This window comes from Mytilus californianus, unplaced genomic scaffold (assembly GCF_021869535.1).
Source record: "Mytilus californianus isolate M0D057914Y unplaced genomic scaffold, xbMytCali1.0.p SCAF_10, whole genome shotgun sequence".
Lineage (NCBI taxonomy): Eukaryota > Metazoa > Mollusca > Bivalvia > Mytilida > Mytilidae > Mytilus > Mytilus californianus.
In genome coordinates, this window is record NW_026262582.1 from 57,020,734 (window position 1) to 57,043,885 (window position 23,152).

Below are 23,152 nucleotides of genomic sequence, written 5' to 3' on the forward strand. Positions count from 1 at the left end.
TCGACAGCAATATTGGAGAATAAGAATTAGTAATATACTGTATCTGTTAAATCCATTGTAAAATAAGTGTTTGAATATCTAACAATAAAAGTTAACTTATGGAAATAGAATTCAGTAATAGTCACCATTTTTTTGTGTTCAATTAAGATGCTTGCGTTTGTTTCCATCATCAATTGTCATTTTGCCAGTAAATTTACAAAGATACAAGTTGCATCGGTTAGTCTACGAAATCAAAAATTTGTATTCTTATTTGATCAATAAATAACACAAAATCAAAGTCATGCATGACAAATATTTAAAAAAAACCCAGTCAGTTCCTTTGTGGCCTCGTGGTAGCGTGCTTGCCTCGAGAGCAGGAGGTCGTGGGTTTGATCCGCGGCCGGTACAACTAAAAGAATTTAAAATTAGTATATGCTGCTTCACTGATAAGCACGCAACATTTTGGAATAAGAGCAAAGACTGATCGGGTTATATTTCTTCCTGTGGAGTCTACGTTACCTTATGAACCAGCATGTTAAACATCTGGAATAGCGGGACGGTCTAGTACAAAGCAGGATTCGTGTTTATATTGCATTAACGTTCTGGAATAGCGTGTCGGTCTAGTTCAAAGCAGGATTCGTGTTTATATTGCATTAACGTTCTGGAATAGCGTGTCGGTCTAGTACAAATCAGGATTCGTGTTTATATTGCATTAACATATTCTCGTTTACAATACAATATACATTCTATTTACCGCAGGACGTACAACAGCCATCCCATCATTATCATTACCAACAAAAGAGGAGTCTGATTACACAAACTAGAAATGCAATCGAATGAAAAATATCAATGAAACAACATTGCTTGAAAGAATTTTATACATTTAAATTCATATATAGATATAAGAAGATGTGGTATGAGTGCCAATGAGACAACTCCCCAACCAAGTCACAATTTGTAATGCTTATTATACAATAGGTAGATGTGGAAATCGTAGTCTTTCATGATAAACAAAATACTCTTTACAGTATATCAGCCCGTTATCTTGGTGTTTCCTATAAATAGATACTTCAAATTAAAAAAAGAAAACTGTACAACCATTTTCCAAAAATGTTTAGTATCTGTAACCCTTATGTCACAATTCAATGCGTATCTTATTTCTGAATAAAAGATTACACTGTCGCCATTTCCGGAAATAATGTTTTCAGTCAGTCAAATGTGTCCCTTGATTTACTCATATATATACTTTCTTCTGTTTTGACTGACACCTGCTTATTGAATCCTTTCAGTGGTTAGTCAGTATAGTACTGCAGGGTGAGTGATTAAAATTGCCGATTTTTTGTTTTTCCTTGGCAAACAGTTTTCTGTTAAAGATTAAGAAAACTAATGGATTCATAAGGTTGTTAATTGGAGCCAACACATGTAAAAATGTGAATAAATCTTCAGCGGGTATAATATCGAACACATTTAACACTTGTGCCAAAGTGATTGGAGTCCAACTTGCAATATAAACTGAAATGTAAAAAATAAATAGGACTATATTATGCGGTGTAAAACGCAATCAGTTAATTCATAAAGTGTATTGAAATTATTTAAATAGTTTGATAGTTAGAAAATATTTTTTTTTTCTGACATTCTCTTATTAAGATCTTTCGTAATTGTAATGTTTGAGTGGTAATGTGGTAAAATATATATTTTTTGTCATAATTTTACGGATTGCCAAGTATTGTTACTTTTGGTTATTTTTGTTAATTACTATAGACAAACTTAAAATTTTGCAGAAAATGTTAAGAATATGTACAAACATGTTTGTTTTATGCATGCGTGCAACGTTAGATGAATTTGTTGAATCGTTTGCTTTTCAACTATCACAGAGTACCGGCCAATTACTATGCAGAATGTCCCCCGATTTGTTTCTGCTTTATAAACCAATCTATATATTTCGAATGTTCCAATAAATGTTGATTTTTAATCCGATTGCACGTGTATTGTAAATGTAAAACACTAGTAGAAATCTGAAGATAGAGTTTACCTATGACGACTACTAGTGACAGCTTTATTGTTTTCTTTTTAGCAGTTGTAATGACGGAGGTAGAAGTTGATTCTGTATTTAATGTATTACCCAGGAAAGTCGTTGTACCTACAAGTGAAAAAAAAAATGTGCTCAATACGTGAAAAACATTATAACAGTAAATTCCTTAATCTTTAAACGTTTTTCTTCATTCATTCTATCGGTAATGGAGTTAAGGAATAACAGTACTGTAGTTGAAGAGTTTTTGCCGTCAATAAGCGATTTGATGGTTTTACTGGCGTCCGTACGTAGCTGAGCAAGTAAAACGGATATTTTCGACAATCAAATCCAAATTGACGGCGGCAGCTCTTCAACTACAGTACTGCTATTCCGATTCTAATGCATTACAAAGAGAAAAAATACGAAAAATAAATAAAAAATTTGCGATAGAATAATATTCTGCAAAAACTTCATGAACGATTTTTGGCACATTAACGTTATGGTCAAACGTGACGTCATAAAGATAAAAACTACCAAACTGAAGGTTATAATGTTACTTCTACGATTCAAATTTGTATTTATTCACATAAAAACGGCGTTTTGAGGAAGGTGTTGTTTTATTTCCGATTATATTGTAGTAATCGAACATTTGTTGTTCCAAGCCATACAATATGGCGGCTAACTCCCTAGTTACGACATGTCAACTGAAGATTTGACGATAAATCTTAGCCAACGAAAAAAATTGTAACATACAAATTGCATTAGAATATGGTATAATGATTCAAATGACCAAAAAGTAAAAAATGGCAAATATTGTAAAATTTCGACTGAGATTTTATAGCACAATAACACAATGGCGGGATGAATAAATACCTAGCCACGTCAAAAGTATATACCAAAAATGGACTGAACAGTAAAGGTTAAAAGTATACAAAGATAAATCAAAAGAACACTATAACACGTAATCAAGGTGATAAACACCGTCAGGACCTAGAATCTATACTTCAAGACCATATACTTTTATAATAGCAAAATTACCGAACCTCTGATCTAAAATGCCACTTCATTTTAAATTCAAATAATAAATAAATTCTAGCAAGAATGGCATTTTTGATCAGAGGTTCGGTAATTTTGCTATTATAAAATTCCAACTTTGACCTCCTGACAGTAGTTAATATACTTACCATGTGAACTTTCCGTATTTGGTGACCAATCAAGTCCAAATCTTTCTCGTCGAATAATGACTCTTATGATCAACGTATAACATGATATTATTATACAGACTGGGATTATCCAATTTATGAAAAATTCAGCAAGTACCATAGCCTGTAAAAAGTATTATTCTATAGATTAAACCATTTAAGAAAAGGTTCCCAGGGACATATACCATACGTTAATTTTGTTAGCATAGCTGGTGGAAATCTTAAAAAATAATTACTGCTGCATTTGACAATACAGAAAAATGTATTAGTTGAAGATTAATCTTCAAATGAAAAAAAATAATGCTCAGGAGTTATTTGTGATTTTATTTTCTACAGTGAATATACTGTAGAGATTCTCAACGCAGAAAACAAACAAATTGTAACCTGCCACCAAGTACAAGTATAAACGGCGTTGTATACGTAAGCTGTGTAACCATTGTTTTGTCCGAAAGCAGCTCCTACATTGAGGACATATAAAAATCGCTAATTTTAATGCAGAAACCAAATGCATATGTAAATAAAATGATCTGCTGGGGCGCAGCTTGATACGACCGCAGAGGTCGAACCCTGAACAGTTGGGGCAAGTATGGACACAACATTCAAGCTTGATACAGCACTGAATTTGGATTGTAATTAAATATTTGACACAGCATAGGTTTCTGACACAGAATGAATGTGGTCTAAGAACTTAAAAAATTTTAATTTACCTATTCAAACGATATCCTTATTATTTGCTTTTATATATAAATCAGAAATAACCAATTTAAAATGGAAAATTTTACAAGAAAAAAAAGGAAACCCCCCCCCCCCCAAATTTTTTGAACCCCCTTATGATTCATCATCCCCAAACTCAATCTCAGCCTTCCCTTTGTGGTATGGTACCTTGCAGTACAATTTCAGAGAGATCCATACACTTGAACACAAGTTATTGTCTGGAAACTAGAAAAATGCTTGTTTTTTGGCCCCTTTTTGGCCCCAAATTCATAAACGTTTAGGGCAATTACCCCCAAACTCAAACCCAGCTTTCCCTTTGTGATATGGAACCTTGCAGTACAATTTCATAAAGATCCATACACTAACACAAGTTATTGTCCTGAAACTAGAAAAAATGCTTGTTTTTTTGCCCTTTTATGGCCCCTAATTACTAAAATTTTGAGGGAATTGCCCCCAAAATCAATCCCAGCCTTCCCTTTGTGGTATGGTACCTTTCAGTACAATTTCAGAGAGATCCATACACTTGAACACACGTTATTGTCTTGAAACTAGAAAAATGCTTATTTTTGGCCCCTTTTTGGCCCCTAATTCCTAAACGTTTTGGGCAATTACCCCCAAACTCAATTCCAGCTTTCCCTTTGTGATATGGAACCTTGTAGTACAATTTCATAAAGATCAATACACTTACACACAAGTTATTGTCATGAAACTAGAAAAATGCTTGTTTTAAGCCCCTTTTTGGCCCCTAATTCCTAAAATTTGGAGGCAATTACCCCCAAAATCAATCTCAGCATTCCCTTTGTGATATGGAACCTTGTAATACAATGTCAGAGAGATCCATAGACTTACACACAAGTTATTGTCATGAAACTAGAAAAATGCTTGTTTTTTTGCCCCTTTTTGGCCCCCAATTCCTAAAATTTGGAGACAATTACCCCCAAAATCAATCCCAGCATTCCCTTTGTGATATGGAACCTTGTGGTACAATGTGAGAGAGATCCATACACTTACACACAAGTTATGTCTGGAAGTTACAAAAATGCTTATTTTTGGCCCCTTTTTGGCCCCTAATTCCTTAACTGTTGGTACCATAACCCCCAAAATCAATCCCCACCTTCCTTTTGTGGTATTGAACCTTATGGTAAAATTTCATTGAGATCCATTCACTTAAACTAAAGTTAGAGTGCGAAAACTAGTCTTTCTTCGGACGACGACGACGACGCCGGACGACGAAGACGACGACGACGACGACGACGCCAACGTCATACCAATATACGACCACAAAATTTTTTTTGCGGTCGTATAAAAAACGAAATCCTCATGTTTCCTGACATCAATGTTTTAAGTCACTAAAACAAATAAAAAAAATCATAACATACATGTCGAACATCATTGACCAACACTACTTTAAAGTACAAGGTTTAAGTTTCACTTTCACATAAAACCACTGTTATTAGATTAGAAGAAGTTTATTCATATGAGGCTAACTTCATATAGGACTTTCTTAGGAAGAACGAAAAGAAGCTAGACTTATCCTATAACTTCACTTTCTGCCATATATATGATGTTCTCTCACCAAATAATTCAAAGTTTGGTGACTAAGTTGAATGCATCTATACCATCGAACTTGACATAAAGGATACAACAGATTCACTAAAGTCTGCCTCATATCTTTACTAACATCTAGAAATTGACAATGAGGGTCGGCTGAGAGAAAAAATTCACGAACAAAGAGATGATTTTAGCTGCTTTCAAACTGTGAACTTTCCATTTCTATGTAACAAGATTCCAACAGCGCCTGCCTATTGAGTATATATCTCCCAATTGATACTACGGGACTTTCTTAGGAAGAACGAAAAGAAGTTAGAATTATCCTATAACTTCACTTTCTGCCATATAGATGATGTTCTCTCACCAATTAATTCAAAGTTTGGTGACTAAGTTGAACGCATCTATCCAATCGAACTTGAAATAAAGGATACAACAGATTCAGTAAAGTCTGCCTCATATCTTGACTTACATCTAGAAATTGACAATGAGGGTCGGCTGAGAGAAAAAATCACGACGAAAGAGATGATTTTAGCTGCTTCCAAACTGTGAACTTTCCATTTCTATGTAACAACATTCCAGCAGCGCCTGCTTATTGAGTATATATCTCCCAATTGATACTACAGGGTACGATATTACAGGGCTTGCGTTTCCTATCATGATTTCCTTATAGAGGGGTGCTGCCTACAAGGAAGCTATAAAACCAAGAGTCCCAAGTGGTGATGTTGAAGTCATCCCTTCGGATATTGTACGGACGCCATCACTAGTTGGTTGACCGTTATGGAATATGTTTTTCACAGATGACGACGGATATGTCCCCATCATCATAAACACAATCCCGTCCTAATTTTCCCGAATGTGACCTACCGAATTAGACTTATCAACGATTTTGTACTTTCACGAGCAACACGACGAGTCATAAATGTATAATTAACTTTATGCCGTATAGATAAACTAAAATTCTTACAGCAAAATAATAAAATGCAAATGTCCAAGGGGTTTTAGTAGATCTCATAGAAAATAGTCGAAAGATGCAAAACAAAAAAGAGAATAAAAACTCGTAAACAAAAATACCCTGGCAAAAAACGAAACTACGAAAAGACAAACAATAGTTTACAAAACACTGAAAACAAATTAAAGAACAAGCAACGCGTAATCTCATATGCTTGAATAGGATGAGCAGACCTCGCTTTACATGAGGTGCACGTATCATTGATCATCGTAAGTATAATTCGATGTTAAATTTCATTCAGTATTGTCACAACAGAAGAAAAGAGGACATATTTAAAATAACGGTCAATTAACTCTTGATGACTTCAACTGTACAACCAAGAACCACATATAAAATACATTTGCGTTGAAATAATTGCAAAGTCAATTGATAATCTCAACTGTAAAAAATGGCAAATATTGTGAAATTTCGACTGAGATTTCAAGAAACGAAAATCGCATCAATTAAATTTTTTTATTTACAAATTCTTAGATTTGACATATATTTTGATTGCAAACTATCGACTTCAAGCAAGAACCTAATTAGTTTCTGTGATAGAGGTGATATTGCCAAACACCGTTATATGTTTTTAGTTGATTCTTGCGCACGCTCTTTAATCTAAAGTGTTATTAACATTAAACGTAATGGATGTTTATGGAAGAAACGCTTTGAAGTGTAATTTCTTTGATGCAATAACTTTATTTTCTGTGACGTAATTGCTTCGTAACAACATGTTTCAGCTTTAAATAGATATACATACATAAATGAAAAATTTACATTGACACTACCAATGTCAGTGAAATTAAAGGGTAAATAAGGACCTTATCACTTCCTGTTCTTATTGAAGTAGAATTGGAATCTAGTCTTACTTTTAAGCTGAATTAGGAAGTAAAGATAGACGTGTATGTTCCTTTCTTTAGGGTAAAAATTATGCACTTATTTATTTTCATTTGGCAACTTTATAGTAAAGTAAATATTATGCGGAACTTCTTCCCTGATATGCACGTTACAAACCGGAAGTATGTGACCCTTAGCCATTTTATGTCCCTTTTAGCCAGTGGTCAGTTTTGACCAGTAAAATACACATACTCAAAATTTACTCGTAACTCTCGAGTCTTCCCCGTGTTTAAATCGATGTTGTCGGTCAAGGTCTCACTCCTTTTGTTTCGCAGAGTATAGATACAGCGAGTTTTGAGTAATAAATCAGTTGCAGCTTGAGCCGACCTGTAGTTCGGTGATTCTCTTACCTACGGAATTAAAATAATTCCACCAGGTTTACATAGGAAGACGTCCTAGATAGTGACCTTGTCACTTTTACTATAAGATAGTTGATTTGTTAACAAAATCTAGGGACCGTCTCAAAACATATAGGTATTGCTACTCTGTTCATTTAATGTAAAATTACACAACGCGAAGCATTTTATTCCAATATAGATTATAGGTATATTTAGGGTGGACTTTATATTTTGAAAAGATTTACTGTTATTAGGTTATTGTTATAATATACTTTTGTTGAATTTTATTTACTATTATTATTTTGTCAAATAAACATGGTTGTTATTTTAATTATCTTAGTTTAGTTAAAGCCATTGAACAACTAGAACAGGTGTATCCTACTTGATCGAGTTCTGGGAAAGGTACTAGCCACTACACGCCCAGAAAGAGAAGCTAAGCAACCCCGATCGGTTACATTATTATAATTTAAAGTATTCGTTTGTATTTAGCTGCCATTAACAGGGAATTGCTTGAAACGAGGAATGTAGAGTAGATGATAAGAATAATTTTCTGATTTAAAAATCTATATGTTTGCTGTATCGAAAAACCCCTTGCGTTGACGGGTTTACTTGGACTTTACAATCAGAGTACTTGTATAATGTATTAATTATTTATTGTCTAATAATATCTAATAGAACACTAATTCATTAAGTGTAATTTTGTTAAAAAAATAGCCTCTTTTATATATTTACGGAAATAAAATAACTAATACATACCTCCATATGCTTGAAATCATGCAAGCATATATTTATTCCCTGTACTGTACATGAAAACCTAATATTTAAGGCATATGGTAGTGCTAGTACTAGAGCCAACATCCATGCGCCAGATACAAGTCCATAACGATATCTCTTTCTTTTTGTTGACGCTGATAATGGGTGTACAATAACAAATAACCTGTCTATCGTTAGGACAACAATCAGAAATGTCGACGCATAGATTGTCATATTAGCACAATATCCGTATAAGATAAGACAGGAATACTTTTCCCAATCATTAAGGAATCGTTCAAATATACAACTCGGCAGAACATATAGTAGTCCAACAAATAAATCTGAAGATAGAGATTCACAATATAGAAGAATGAACAGTTTCATAAATATAATGTAAAAATATATCAAAACAGCTTCAAAGTTTATGAATACGACCTAAATTGTCTTATGAAGAGAAAATTTATTGTGTTTGTTTAACTATGACCGGTAAAAAATGTTTTGAAATATTTCGCATCACTTCATGGAGGATTAAGATATTCTATTGTCATGTAACATAGTGGTGATTTGATACTGACAACAAAAACAAAAAACAGATTATCAATAAATGTGTTCCTTAAGTTAACAAATTAAGAAAACGCTGTTGATAAAATATTCAAAATTAATATAGAATCATGTGCAAAACAGTGTAGCCGAGACCATTGATTGGCGCGCTAAAATATCCCATTGACTGGGTCAGATTAGGTGAACGTTCGTCTGTAAAGCCCAAAACTCACGACGTATTTATTATAAACATGTAAAGTGTGAGGTTGCCAAAGGGTCTCAGTATATATACGAACTACAGTGCACAGTATATTATATACATATTTTATTTGCGATCATAAAATGTACGAAGTCGTCCATTACTATGTAAATTGGGTCGATTAAAAAAAAGCTGAATATGTTTCTGTTGCCAAGGGTTTTTCACAAGTATAGTAGTTAGCAGAAAAGATCACCAAACTATACATTTTACCTATTCAAAAACGTAAATGCAAATTTCACAAGGCTTGATCCAAATAGCCTTTTTACTGTCTAATAACTTGCAAGTACAAAAAAGACAGGAAAGAAGTCTTTTTTGTCTATATGTTTTGTGTTTGCACACTTTTTAAAGTTGATCATGCATTCGTTCTAAAATAAAATTTTGACCAGATAAAAGTTAAAAGATGACATAATTGGACAACCGCAATTGTTAAATCGCTTTGACGTCCGAAAAAAAGATAATAATCAACACATCCATTGTAACTTTTAAAGCCAGTTAAATCCTTTTTTGCTGAAAGAACGTCCGATATCATAAAAATTCATTATCAAAACATAACAAAAACACAAGTAAAGAACGTTTAAGTATTCAATATAAATCAAAACACAAAGGTTATTCCTGATTAGTTTTTCGAATTATTTTATTTAGGCGTTGAGACCCTTTGGTGACCCCACAGTTTAAATGTCTATAATAAATACGTCGTGAGTTGTGGGCCTTACAGACGAACGTTCACCTAATCTGACCCAGTCAATGGGATATTTTAGCGCGCCAACCAATGGTCTCGGCTACACTGTTTTGCACATGATTCTATGTAAACCTTACAAATTACCTGCAATGCCCAGATGTTTAACAAAGAAAGCCATCCTGCTCTTCTTCTTCAGTCTTATCAACATTAAAATCAGTACTGTATTGAGTATGATTATCCCTACTGCCTCTGTCAGAGCAATCCATTTTATTATAGGAGAGACGGCAGGTTTTTTTAACAATATCTAAAACATTTGTATTATCATAGATAATATAATACACCAAAACAAAAATATTTAATTTCAAACCTAAACGAAAAAATAGATATTAAGTTATGAATTTGATTAATCTTTCATCATTACCCAAAAGAAAATTATTAATTTGTGACTGAAAAAATGTCGATATAAATTGAATTTGTTTTAGGGTAAAATGTATTATAAATCATTTACTTTTAGGAAACAAAAGAATATTGCTTTCCCATTTGTGTTTCCAACATCTATTATTCGTTTTGAGCAAATTGAACACATACGAAACCAAAAAAATAAACGTCAAAACAAAAATAAAAGACATCCTACCTTTCTCCAACAGATGATCTGTTGAGGTAAGTTTAATACTGTCCATTTCCTTTAATATAGAGTACACATCTATATTACTTAATGCCGTGATCGAAAAAAACAAGTTGACAGATAATTTTCAATTGGTAATCCCATATTTTCTTACATTAGATAAGACACAATAAAACAATATCTGTAATTTTAGGATAAAATATGTTATTGCCACTCACAAGTTAATGTTTTGACTACTTACATGTTTTATATCGACGCACTCGTTGGTTTCATTTATTGTCACATTCACAGCCATGATATTTTTTAACCTAGAATAGAAAAGATAAATATATGCCGATTGTTTTTTAAAAGGTTTATTAAATTCATGTCAAGTTAGCCACTTGAAGATGATGCATAAAATCCAACCAATGCAAAATTCAAAGAAGAACCTTAGTACATTATATTTATTTAGATTAAGACTGTTTCTGAAAAATAATTCGTGTCAATGTCTTCATACATCATGCATTTCAATTCATAACAGCGTAGTTATTTAACTAATTATCTAAGTTACATTCGGTTTATTGATTCATTAGTCAGACCTGTATTAACTTATAATGTTAAATTATGCACGATGGACTCGTTGCTACTTTTTATGATAGCAAAAGGTCGCACGAACTGTAGTAACAAATTTGTTGATCCTTTTTGTTTAACAGATCAATCACCTTTAGAAAAGGTTCCTTTTTCTTTCTGTAAATACATACAGGGTGTTAGAAAATGCTCCACAAATTTAGCTACTGGTCTTGAGGTGGGAAGGTTACCAATGAAAAACTATATTAAAGTGCTGTGTTTATTGTATTTGGCAAGACTACATACTAAATAAATTAATCACCTATTAAAGGAAATTTCTTTTCTGAAATTGTTTCTCAGATTACTGACTTTATGAGTTTTACGTACAAATAAATGCTTTGATATATACACAATCTCAATTTTCAAAAGGTACAAATTAAAGTATGGGTTAATTTTTAATACCGTCAATGGAACTGAGGAGAAGGGACTCTTGATTAAATGATTGTTATGAACTTAGTTGTATATATGTTTTATGTAATTTTCATTTTGTTTGGCACAAACTGTACTCACTATATGCTTTACGAAAACAAAGATCATGTAAAATGCTGAAAAAAGGTTCGTGAATGAAAAATATTTGTTGTAAAAAAAACCCAAATAACACCCTTTCTTAAGCATGGATCCCCCTCTCCCTATGTTGGAAAATCGGTCCTTCCCTTTATATATGGGAAGTGTGTTTACGGACTTGGTGCCATAATTTGAAATGCCGTATTCTTTCGTTTTCGTGAATAAGAAAACAATGATGAACATGATCATTATACAATTACTAGTAGTTTTTAATCAATAACTGAAAGTACGCTATTGATTGTCCATTATGCCTGATAACAGGTTAATCAAACAAGTCTGATAAGGAAAAAAACAGGTATAATACAGGATTCTAATTTCCGGCTAGAAGAGCGAAGTGTGTATTAGGCAAACTGTTAGATGTTCAACAAGTTTGATATTGAGTTTGTTGTTATTGTCCAAATATCATGATTATTTTTTCCTTATCATATACAATTATGACCCGTAGAAAGAGTGAATATCAAAAATTGTCCACCTAAAAAATTATTTCCTTGATATTACGTTTTTGTTTAGAATATGAAAACTTTAATTATTGTTGTTATTTTACAGTATGAATGATTTTAAATGTAAGTTGTATTTTTATTTTTGAAGGTGAACTGTATGCATGTATTTTGTTTGAGGGCCTCAATGAAAATAAGACAGCTTCTTATTTGTTTACCCTCTTCACAAATAACGAATGGATTATTATTAGTATTATTAAAACACTATATTACTTTCAGGAATAACAACACAAACCGTATAATATGGTTATCGTTAGTATTACACATGCTTCTTTAATAACCCTTATTAACATTCATTTTACGCATAGAAACCAACAGATTGGAAAACGTCAGACAGCTTAATTGCAATGTCCACTTTGTCTTCAGGGGTTGTCACCGAAGATATAAGACAATAATATATATCTAAAATACTGCAAATTTCGATTATCTTTAGGTTTATGTTGACTTCCCAATGTCTAGAAACCATCCTTCAGATGAACATGAAATGTTGAACGTCAACCAGTCACACCAGATATGTTCAGTACCTTTTGACTATACTGCAACATGTAAATACATGTAATCAAACAGAAATATGAAATTAAAAAAAGAAATCTATTGCATATCAATAGAGGCGACAGTAGTTTATCAATTTTAAAATCTAGAAATTAGATAAAGGAGAGAAAAATCAAGGCAACAAACAAAAAAAAAAAAAGGATAAGCATGAATTCAAAAAAGAGCGAGACCGGGTTCGTCGACCCGGTAAAAATGTATCAACCAATCAGCACTTTCGTTATAAAAGCGTTTCCATCTCACAAACGAAAGTGATACATTTCCTGCAATGAAATATGACAGGATCAGGAGACGTAGCTGTTGAAAAAAGTTTTGCACCGTTCAACGATGACGGTATACAATATGCGAAAATGATTTTAGTTTATGTTTGGGAGAAGTTATAGAGAAACTTATAGAGCCAAATTTTCATACAAATAATTGTTATTTTTTCAAGTGTAGCAGTTAATTATTATAATCCACACATGTAACAATAGATGGACATTTTTGAAGCATGGTTTTGAAAATATCGATAAATGTTTCTATTGTAATTCTTTTTAAATGAACTCAGTTTTTTCTGAAGTCATACAGCTGATGTTTGTTTTAAACATAACATAGTTTCGCGACAGCATGGACTTTTTCGAACTAAGTTTTAATGCCTGTGCGATCTAGCGTGGTTTTACAGAATACTTCTGTTGCTTTTAATACTCGTACTGATACCATTGTATGGATCAATAATTTGTTTCAGTGTATTATCAAGTATTGACTATGAACATATACAATAAATTTACATTGTCTCGAAATATAAATTTTATTTGTACAAGGCTTAGAAGCAGGTAGAAAGCGAGGCTGTGCCGAGCATTTCTATCTTGTTTTGAGCCGAGTACAAATAGAATTGATATTTCGAGACAATGTATGGTTATTCTTTATATACTGCAACTCCTACAACTGTTCCAAATGAAGTATTTAGGGTAAAAACCATCATTTTTTAATTTAGAGCGAACGACGTAAAAATTCCGCGAACCTGTACCTTTTAATGACGTCATAAATAAAACTCTACGGAAACGCATTGTCAACGTCATAAATAAGTGATATACGGTCAGTGACTGTATATCGCAAATGATTATACGGTCAGACTCAATACAATTTGACTACGCAAATAGCACAGCTGTAGTATATAATGGAAATTAATTGTACTTCCAGATAGATGTATGTTCCATGCTCATTATCTAATTACGATACATAAAAATTTTTAGGGTTTTGATTTTTATATTGCAGAAATTACACTGAGGTGGATGTAAATATGGCTGGATTTATAAACGCCCCTTAAAATGTTGCCAAAGAGAGTTTGCTAAGGTGTGCAACACTTTTTGGTATACGTCCCTCTGTATTCATTGCCTTAAAACAATGAATGTAATTTGCAGTATTGAAATCATCTATAAATGTAGGTAGTGTCTATTAGTTTAAATAGATAGTTGTCTCATAGATAACAATCATACCAAATTATCTGATTTGCCTTTGATATCCTTTTCAATGTATGTCACATTATTGAATAAATATATTTCCACGATGATGCCAATAAATGTAATTGCATGTCCTGTATTTATCATTCTTTGTCATAAAACTTGTTCAAATTGCAAATAAAAACTCCTTAATTATTGAAAATATCAATTAGCATTCATTCTAATTAGACGAAAGTTGTACGTTTCCGATAATGAAATAAACAAGAGCAGCAGACGTAGCTGCTGAACAAACTTTTGCACCGTTGAATGCCAATGAATTTAAAAGGATTTTAGTTACAAAAAAAAAACAAACAAAAAAACTCGCCGATCAACGGTTTCTTGCGTGAGGATTTCTTTTTAACGTTTTAATTTCAATAAAAGTATTTACGTGGGGAAAAATTGTCAGCAGAAATAGAGAAGTTGCCAAAGCAAGAAATAGAACAGTCTTTTTTATGTCAAATATTAAAGTGACACTAGGAGATAACATTCGTACAGTTAAAGTGATACCAGACACATGAAAAAATCCAAAAATGAAAATACCCAAAAATACACAAAAACATGGTATTACATATTTCACAAAAATTAAAAACGCTTTAAAATAAAAGAATACAAACCACCAAAGCAGACGATACATTGATGGATAAAATAGTAAAATAATAAAACAACTGTTGACTTTTGTAAGTATCAGTTGATACCTTTATTATCGAAATATTTTCTATGCACTTAAATTTTTTAAAATCTGTGAACTAGTATCTGATACTAAATGAATGTCTTTATAAAAATATTGAAATGTGGTATGATTGCTAATGAGACAACTTTCAAATAGTGACCAAAGGAAAAAGATGTAAACAACTATACGTCATCGTGCGGCTATGTCACTGAGCCAGCTCTTGTTGTATTGTAAACCCCGGCTTGACAAATGTGAAACAGTTCAAATGAGCAAAATCAAACTACTTGATTGATGCTAAGACATTAAACAAAAAACAAGTACAAAAATGTCGCTAAGGTGTGGTATAAGTATTAAAGATGGTAGGAACAAACTGATCCTCAATTTGGAGAAGTATTTTCGGCAAGATTAATTTAAGTTGAAGGAAGTTGTCAATTGTAGGCGAAGGTAAGTTTTAAAAAGGACTTTTTATTAGTAAAATCTTTTCTAATGTTAAACGGTCTCAAATGACTATGACGAACAATTTTCAAGAAGATAGCCGTAAGTTTGTATTGGTTAGATTGGATATTTGCAATATGAGTTTCTAAAACAATGCTATACAAAACATGACGTTTCGAAAGATGCAGTGAGTATAGTTTTGCCGGAATGTAATGTATACCAAAAGGATTGTATGTAAGGGTCAAAAGAATACACAATGAAAAATGATGAAAAAAAGGTTAAATCACGAAAATACTGAACTCCGAGGAAAATTCAAAACGGAAAGTCCCTAATCAAATGGCAAAATCAAAAGCACAAACACATCAAACGAATGGACAACAACTGTCATATTCCTGACTTGGTACAGGCATTTTCTTATTTAGAAAATGGTGGATTGAACCTGGTTTTATAGCGCTTTACCTCTCACTTGTATGAAACAGAACGGGATTTATGCTGCGTCAATTTATGTATACTCGTTATCATTTTTGACATTGATATTCATTCAAACAAAAATATAATGGCGGGATGAAAAGAACTTAAGTCTCACCACTAAATTGCTGTCTTGTAATCATCAACCGCCCATCCAGGAAATCATGAACAGATAGTCGTATCAACTAGGACACAATGTAGGAGATATGTACATGGTGTTTTCCTGTACTGTTACTACAATGAAGGTAACACTTTGGAATATGTTCTTTTAAGGTTCCTAATAATGGTAAATCCAGAAAAGCGTTTCAGAGGCACGCACTATATAAAGTGTTGTCAATTTTCCTTTTACTGGGTGGATACCCTGCTGGTGAATTGTAAATGCCCGATGATTTGGTCAGCTAAAAGCTCAGTGCTTTGATATGGACATGGTTCATAACATACTTTTCTTAAATTCTTTGTTGATAAATTTTAAAATTATGAAAAAATAAGGTTCCAACTAAGGCAGAGTTGACATTATATAAATTTTGCTATACATTTAAGGACACTTTTGGTCATATACCTTCTTACGCAATATATATTTATACTTCCTTGGTATAGAATATTTAGTTTTGAGCGTTTCTTGTTAAGGATAATCCAGCAAATTGTTTCAGACGCAAAACTTATTTTTTATTTTCATATTCTGAGACATATCTCTCGTCATAAAAGAGTTCTTAGAATAGTTCTGAAATGGCTATAAGTTTGAACCAAATCGATGTCTTATTATACTTATGTACTAAAATATGCCGACCTTTTTAATTGATAATAAACCGTTTTTTTCTGTACTGATATTAGATTGACGCCATTGTTTGCGAATTAATTTGGTTTAATTACTTATAGTTCTTCCACCATCCAGTAAAATCCTGACCAGATCTTTGTCGAATAACATATCAAGGGTTTGTGACGTCTCATACTCTTGACATGGAACTAATTATGTTGATCCGAATTGTCATCGAAATCACGTGCACAATATTTGAATCAACGTTGATAGATTTTATCCGAACTTATCAAGTCATCTTCCGTTTATCTAGGAAAACAAAACAAACACATGTTTCTCTCGACCATGTCAACACTAACACAATCAATAAGATTCTGTAAAATATTTGATTGAAGCTATTCAATTATGTTCGCTATGCTTAGTCGCGTCATGTTTTAACTCTAACCTCAATTTACAATAATTCATCAAGTTGCAAAAAAAAAAATATTCAACAAGAAACGTTGTAGGTTATGGATGGATGAGTTGAAGAGGAAGATCCAATTAGCTATCAAATTATTTATGGTGATTTGTTCCTTCTTCTTCCATTCCAAAACAAAGTTCTTCAACATCTCTATTTGTCAACAATTTTTGAAAGAACCACAGGCATTTGATATTGTACACGTTCACACAAATGACCTCATAATGGAACAAATTGATTGGATGAAGATAAAAGGTCAGCTCAGATTTGTATTTTGGATAGAATATTGCTCTACCTAATGTAACCTTATAAGATTCTAAAAATCTTATAATACCCGGTATTAATGATGTACACAAAGTAAGATTTTGTATCATAATTCAAGTCTTATAATACAAATCTCATCTCTTTTTTCAAGTACAATAAAAATTAAGTTATAACCAACCACTTACGAGATTCTAGACTTCCAAAGTTCATTTAAATGTTGATGGGTTTAACGAATTTGAACGACACTATTTGGTGCAGGCTGGCATATATTGCAACATTTATTTTCACGAATAAGTAATGATCGAATGATTCTAAATATATCTATTACAGAGTGTAATATATCCGAGTTAAGACGTCTTCAAATATACATGATAAATCATCATATAAGATAAAAGGTACTATAATTTACACAGGAGATTTGAATTCTTTCGATATATTGACTCCAATAACTTCAGAGTTAGCATAGATATTTATATAATGAAGAATTCGTGCAAAAAGCAATCATTTCCGGGCAAAATAAATATATCAATGAAACAGATCTGATTGTGTTCATTTTGACACTATGATTTGTTATTAATTGTATGTACAGAAGCGGACGAATTCGTTATTCTATTAATCTTTTATTCTGGTATCAGCATTGTTTAACTTATAATTCTTCAAATTATTTTTGACCACCCAAAAGAATGGATATGGCGTATGCAGCTATGACAAGAATTTCCTTCATACACTAAACAAAATAAAAAAAACCAGAAGTATCACTTTCATTACTCTTCTTCGTCTCAATATTAAACGGTGTCAAATTTATAGTACCAGATTTGCGTATCAAACATTCAAGTCTTGATTTTTAGTGATGCTAAAGGCCAATTGAAAGCTTTGTCAGAAAAAAAAAATATCACCAAATCGTTGAGCTTAGGATTCAGACAAATGATCAAAGCTATACATCAGGGGAAACATTCAAAAAGTCACAATGGGGTTTTCTTCATCGAGCAACAGCTCACACCTCAGTCACTGCAAGATCAAGACGAAACGTGCACCGAATTGTGTAGAATTATTTACTAGTTTCTGGTGGGGTTCTAGTTGCTCAATCTTTAGTTTACTATGATGTTTTTTGTGTACTATTGTTTGTTTGTCTGTTTCTTTTTTAACCATGGCGTTGTCAGTTTATTTTCCATTTATGAGTTTATATGTCCCTTTGGTATCTTTCGCCTCTCTTTTACTAAATGTCGCTAACACTTCATATATGCATTTACGAAATTACAACTGCATGGACATATCAACAAAGTTCAGAGTATATCGGGAAAAGAAATTTTGAAAATACTGTGATCATAAGTTGCATCAAAACATTGACACTCAATTATCCCAATTTTTGACATTTTTACCTGCTATGTATGTTGATTTTGCTCACACATTGTTTTCAATATAATAGTATTCAATGCGACTGTCATACAAGTGAGAAGTTTGGATAGCTATAAAGCCAGGTTTAATCCACCATTTTATACATAAGAAAATGACTGTACCAAGTCAGGAATATGACAGTTGTTTTCCATTTGTTTGATGTGTTTGAGCTTTTGGTTTTGCAAAGAACTATGCGTTTTGAATTTTCCTTGGAGTTCGGTATTTTTGTTATTTTAATTTTTCAATACAGAAACACAAAAGTCCGTCAATTACGAGGCACATCAATCCTATCTGGCTAAATTATAGTGGCATCGAACAAGGAAACATATTTTAAACTTATTCTTATTAAAAGCCTTATGGGGAACACACGCATTAAACATCGATCTAATTTTACAATTACAGATCCATATTTAAAAGTAATGGTTGACATCATTTATTATACAAACTTTGTTAAGTACCAGTTTGTAAACTGCATTGTATTTTGAAAGAACTATCGTTTTTCAGTCAACTACATGAGTGAAGTCGTATCATTACAGATGTTTGCCTCCTTATACTTTTTCCGCATTTTTATAAAACTGCAGATCGTAAAGAGCATTGCTTTGAACTAAAATACATTAAAGAGTTATTGATTTCATCAACTTATCTAGTATATTTGCCTACTCTACCGTCCAATACCTTATACCTCCTTATTGTCATACCAAAGAACAATCTATAATTTTAGAACTTTAAATTCTAATTATATATCAGTATAATCAAATCTTAATATAAAATATTATAACAGAGGACCTCATCATCGTTCAAGACTGAGAAAAGATAAACTTCATGAGAAAAAAGAACCAAAATATCGTCAGACATCTAAAATGGATAAAAAAAAATGTCGTCGGGTAATTCAATGTGCTTTTTCATCCTACCGTAAACAATGGTGTAATAAACGAGAGAAATCCGATAAAAATCACATACTTCAAGAAATTTATGAATAATATCACATTACGAATAGCAAGGATGTAAGAGATACCAAAGGGATAATACAAAAAATTGAAAATACCATGGCAGAACAAAAAATCGACGAAAATAAAGGCAACAATAGTATACCGCTGTTCAAAAGTTATAAATCGATTAAGAGAAATCAAATCCGGGTTACAAACTTGAACTGAGGGAAACACCTCAACTATAAGAGGAAAACAACGGAGCAGCAGAAACACTGAACTGCAACAAAAACAAACGCCAACATACATAGAAACGGGCTATTTAATAACAACTGCCATATTCCTGACTTGGTACAGGACATTTTAAGAAAAAATGGTGGGTTGAACCTTGTTTTATGGCTAGCCAAACCTCCCGCTTATATAACAATGTTAAAAAACATCGCTAAAATGACAACACTACGTGACAGGAATACAGTACAAACAAACACAAGAACTCTCAGCACAGAGAAATGCATAAATAAATGATAAAATAGTACATTACAACATGTAAACCGCAGAATAACAACAGACATCTCCCATTAACGACAGCACAAGACACCACAAACTGCACGTCAAATGAATGGATCAACGCCACAAAAAGTGACGTATTCTTGTGATGTATATATAATCTTGAAATTCTTACAATTAAATAGAACGAGATCCACAAATTCACAATTATTTTCACAATACTAGTCCGAATAATTATCATGATTAAGACGGTCTTGAAAGGCTATTTTAAATTAATGCTATGACGACGTCATAATTATTTGGACTAACACAATACTTTATCCATGGAAAATGGAAATTAACTCAAGTATGCTGACAAATAAGACATATGTGAAATGTACCAAAAATACAGAATTCAAACCACAAACGATAAGACATAACACAATATCCAATCGTACTTACAAACGTAATATCATAACTTAAAACATCAATGTTGGATGTATAAATATCGAGACACGTCGTATAGCAATGCGAATTCACACTAGGCAAAACAGTCATATTCGGGAATAGGTCACGTTCGGTACTTAGCAGACAGACGACGAAGATGGTAAATCACAATCTAAGAGGTGGTAAAAATGTCGTTAGTTAGATTAGACACAGACACATCGTATAGATGACATACAAACAGTTTTTAAAAAAAACACTACATAGATATTACAGACCTTGCAACATGAACCCAAACAAACACCGGGTGTTATGTCAGCTGTTCCGGAAGGTTCAACACATCCTGATCCACATGTATCTCCGATCGTGATTGTCATTACAAGTACAAATCCGATGATAACCCCTATTCGGTGATGACTAACATTTCATAACAGTGTAGAAACTTCGTGCTCCCGAAGCGTTTTTCTTTATTAACCTTCATTAAGAACACTAAAATCTAAGTATTTGAAAGCAGCCAGAGATGTATAAATACACAGAAACATTAGAAGCTATATGAACAAGAGGGACTCACAAGAATAGCCTAATTCAGTTAAGGTAAATTTTGTTCAAGGATGTTGGAACCTTAGTTTCTCACAATCGCGGTTAAAAAGGACACCAGACTGTATCTAAGACAATTGAAACATGTCAGTGGTTATCTAAGACAATTTGAATATATTAGAGATATTTAATAACATGTCATCTCAACTTTGAAATATATACTCAATATATACAAACGCTGCTGGAATGTTGCTACATATGACGACCATAGGCTAAGAGCTTGTAATTAAGTGGTTGATGTAGGTTGATGTCTGCCACTATTGTTTTTTAAATGTCCATACTGTTGTTCTTTATGAATAGTTGCGACAATCATACCACATCATATTTTTACATGATGTACAGCTAGGCAGAAGATAATGTTTGAATAGGGCAAATAATTTCGGTGAAGTGAATAAAAAGTATTATGAATACATCAAAAGGGGGTGGGGGGTCTCGACATTTAAATTTGTGTACAGACGTCCGCCTGGAGTTTAAAAAACACCACCCCAGTCATATATCGATTCCATACCCATTCATATATTTCATAGGAAAATCACAACCCATTTGTATATATTTCCTAGCTATCATTACATCTTATTTAGACGTTGACCACATGGGATCATTCATATTATAAGATAAAAAGATAAGAACACAGTTTTTTTTTCAGACATCTTAACAGAAGACGAACATTTATGACCCATTGATATGTTACCTCCGTAAATTTCAACCCATTTATATATTTGAGTTTTCAAAGAAGTTACACATACCAGCGGCACATCTGTGGATACCTTTATATAAGAATAGACTCTCCCCTTGAAGTACATGTTATTAAAAGATTAAATACTGTTAAGATTTACAAGATATTTTGCTACGTTTATTTTGGGTTTTTTCCGTATGTTAGAAATGAACATTTTATTTCTGTATTACTCATCATAACTGTATTCATCAAAATCTTTACGAAACGTCAACATTGAATAATAATCAAATTAATGCTTTACTTTGAACGTATCCTATAAAAACTTTCAAGTAAAATAGATACTTATCACATGCTGTATGTACTTACAAAAGTATTTTAATTGAGAAATTTCGAATTATATAAAAAATCATTATTGCTTATATACAAAAATTTATGTTACTTTTGTGACCATTTCAAACAAATCTGATAATTTTACCACTTTTTTTTAATGTGTATATTTTCTTGTGAACGTGAAAATAATGAAAATGTACCTTATATCTACTCACCTTTCAAACTAACGTAGAAGTGACATCCAATGCAATCAGAATACAAACGATACGGACAACTCAAGATCACTGCATAATAGAAATTTCTATTAAGTGTTTAAAATGTCTTTATATTGTATCACACAAATATTGTTCTTCCACGTTTAGATAGTCTCTAAAGTTTCCAATGATAACTCACATACATATAATGATACAACCGCCTTTAATCTCAACTATCCACACACATAGTTTACATGGAACTCTTAACATGTTAATTATAACACGATGTATAATACTGACAAAATCATGGCAATTATTGATTAAACAATTAACTACGTGTTGTACTGTATAATTTATTTCCCCTCTGACAATTATAGTGGTGACTAAAACTTGGCTTCAAATTTCCACTTATCATCACAGGTCATTTCAGTTATGCGGAAATAAAAAAAAAAGATATTTTCAAACAATGCGAGTCAACAAACTGAACATTACAAAAATACAAGAAGGTACAATAACGACACTGTTTGTCCCTTAAAACCAACAAAATAAAAGAATAAGAAATTTATAGAATAAAACCCTTGAGATTTGACATACATAAAAATGTAAGTATTATGTAACATTATTTATATTTTTGAATGTGTCTTTCTTGTTTTTGTACGGCATCAGAATTATTGCATTGTAGGTAAACTGCAAAATAACTGCATTATGAGATGTTGTAATGGATATTTAAATCGAGCTTTACCAACAAAGATATTTTGCTATGTCTTTATTTAAAGATGTTGTCGGTTTTCAAATATCTTTTGAAAAAAGTTGTTGATCTCATTTA

General features: G+C 32.3%; 1 protein-coding gene across 3 annotated transcripts; it reads right to left on the reverse strand.

Moving 5' to 3' along the window:
• Positions 1-839: 839 nt before the first annotated feature.
• LOC127718905 (cardioacceleratory peptide receptor-like) lies at positions 840-22,608 on the reverse strand. 3 transcript variants are annotated; one of them, XM_052224996.1, is made up of 7 exons: positions 22,348-22,608; positions 10,778-10,844; positions 10,056-10,215; positions 8,437-8,774; positions 3,175-3,316; positions 2,012-2,119; positions 840-1,491 (listed from the first exon to the last, which is right to left on the reverse strand). In XM_052224996.1, exons 2-7 carry the CDS (start codon positions 10,829-10,831, stop codon positions 1,265-1,267), a joined length of 1,029 nt encoding a protein of 342 aa, XP_052080956.1. In that variant the 5' UTR covers positions 10,832-10,844; positions 22,348-22,608; the 3' UTR covers positions 840-1,264. The 3 variants fall into 3 exon arrangements, 1 of the variants encoding a protein (XP_052080956.1); XR_007989999.1 differs by lacking the exons at positions 8,437-8,774; positions 10,056-10,215; positions 10,778-10,844; positions 22,348-22,608 and adding an exon at positions 7,693-7,755; XR_007989998.1 differs by lacking the exons at positions 8,437-8,774; positions 10,056-10,215; positions 10,778-10,844; positions 22,348-22,608 and adding an exon at positions 7,535-7,742.
• Positions 22,609-23,152: the final 544 nt, after the last annotated feature.

Excerpts from the sequence above, each read along its gene's own strand:
- LOC127718905 (XM_052224996.1), bottom strand. The coding sequence starts at position 10,831 with ATGGCTGTGAATGTGACAATAAATGAAACCAACGAGTGCGTCGATATA. Across the intron at positions 10,216-10,777 it reads AGTGCGTCGATATAAAACAT|ATATTGTTAAAAAAACCTGC; the intron begins GTAAGTAGTCAA and ends CAAATGTTTTAG. Across the intron at positions 8,775-10,055 it reads TAAACATCTGGGCATTGCAG|ATTTATTTGTTGGACTACTA; the intron begins GTAATTTGTAAG and ends CTCTATCTTCAG.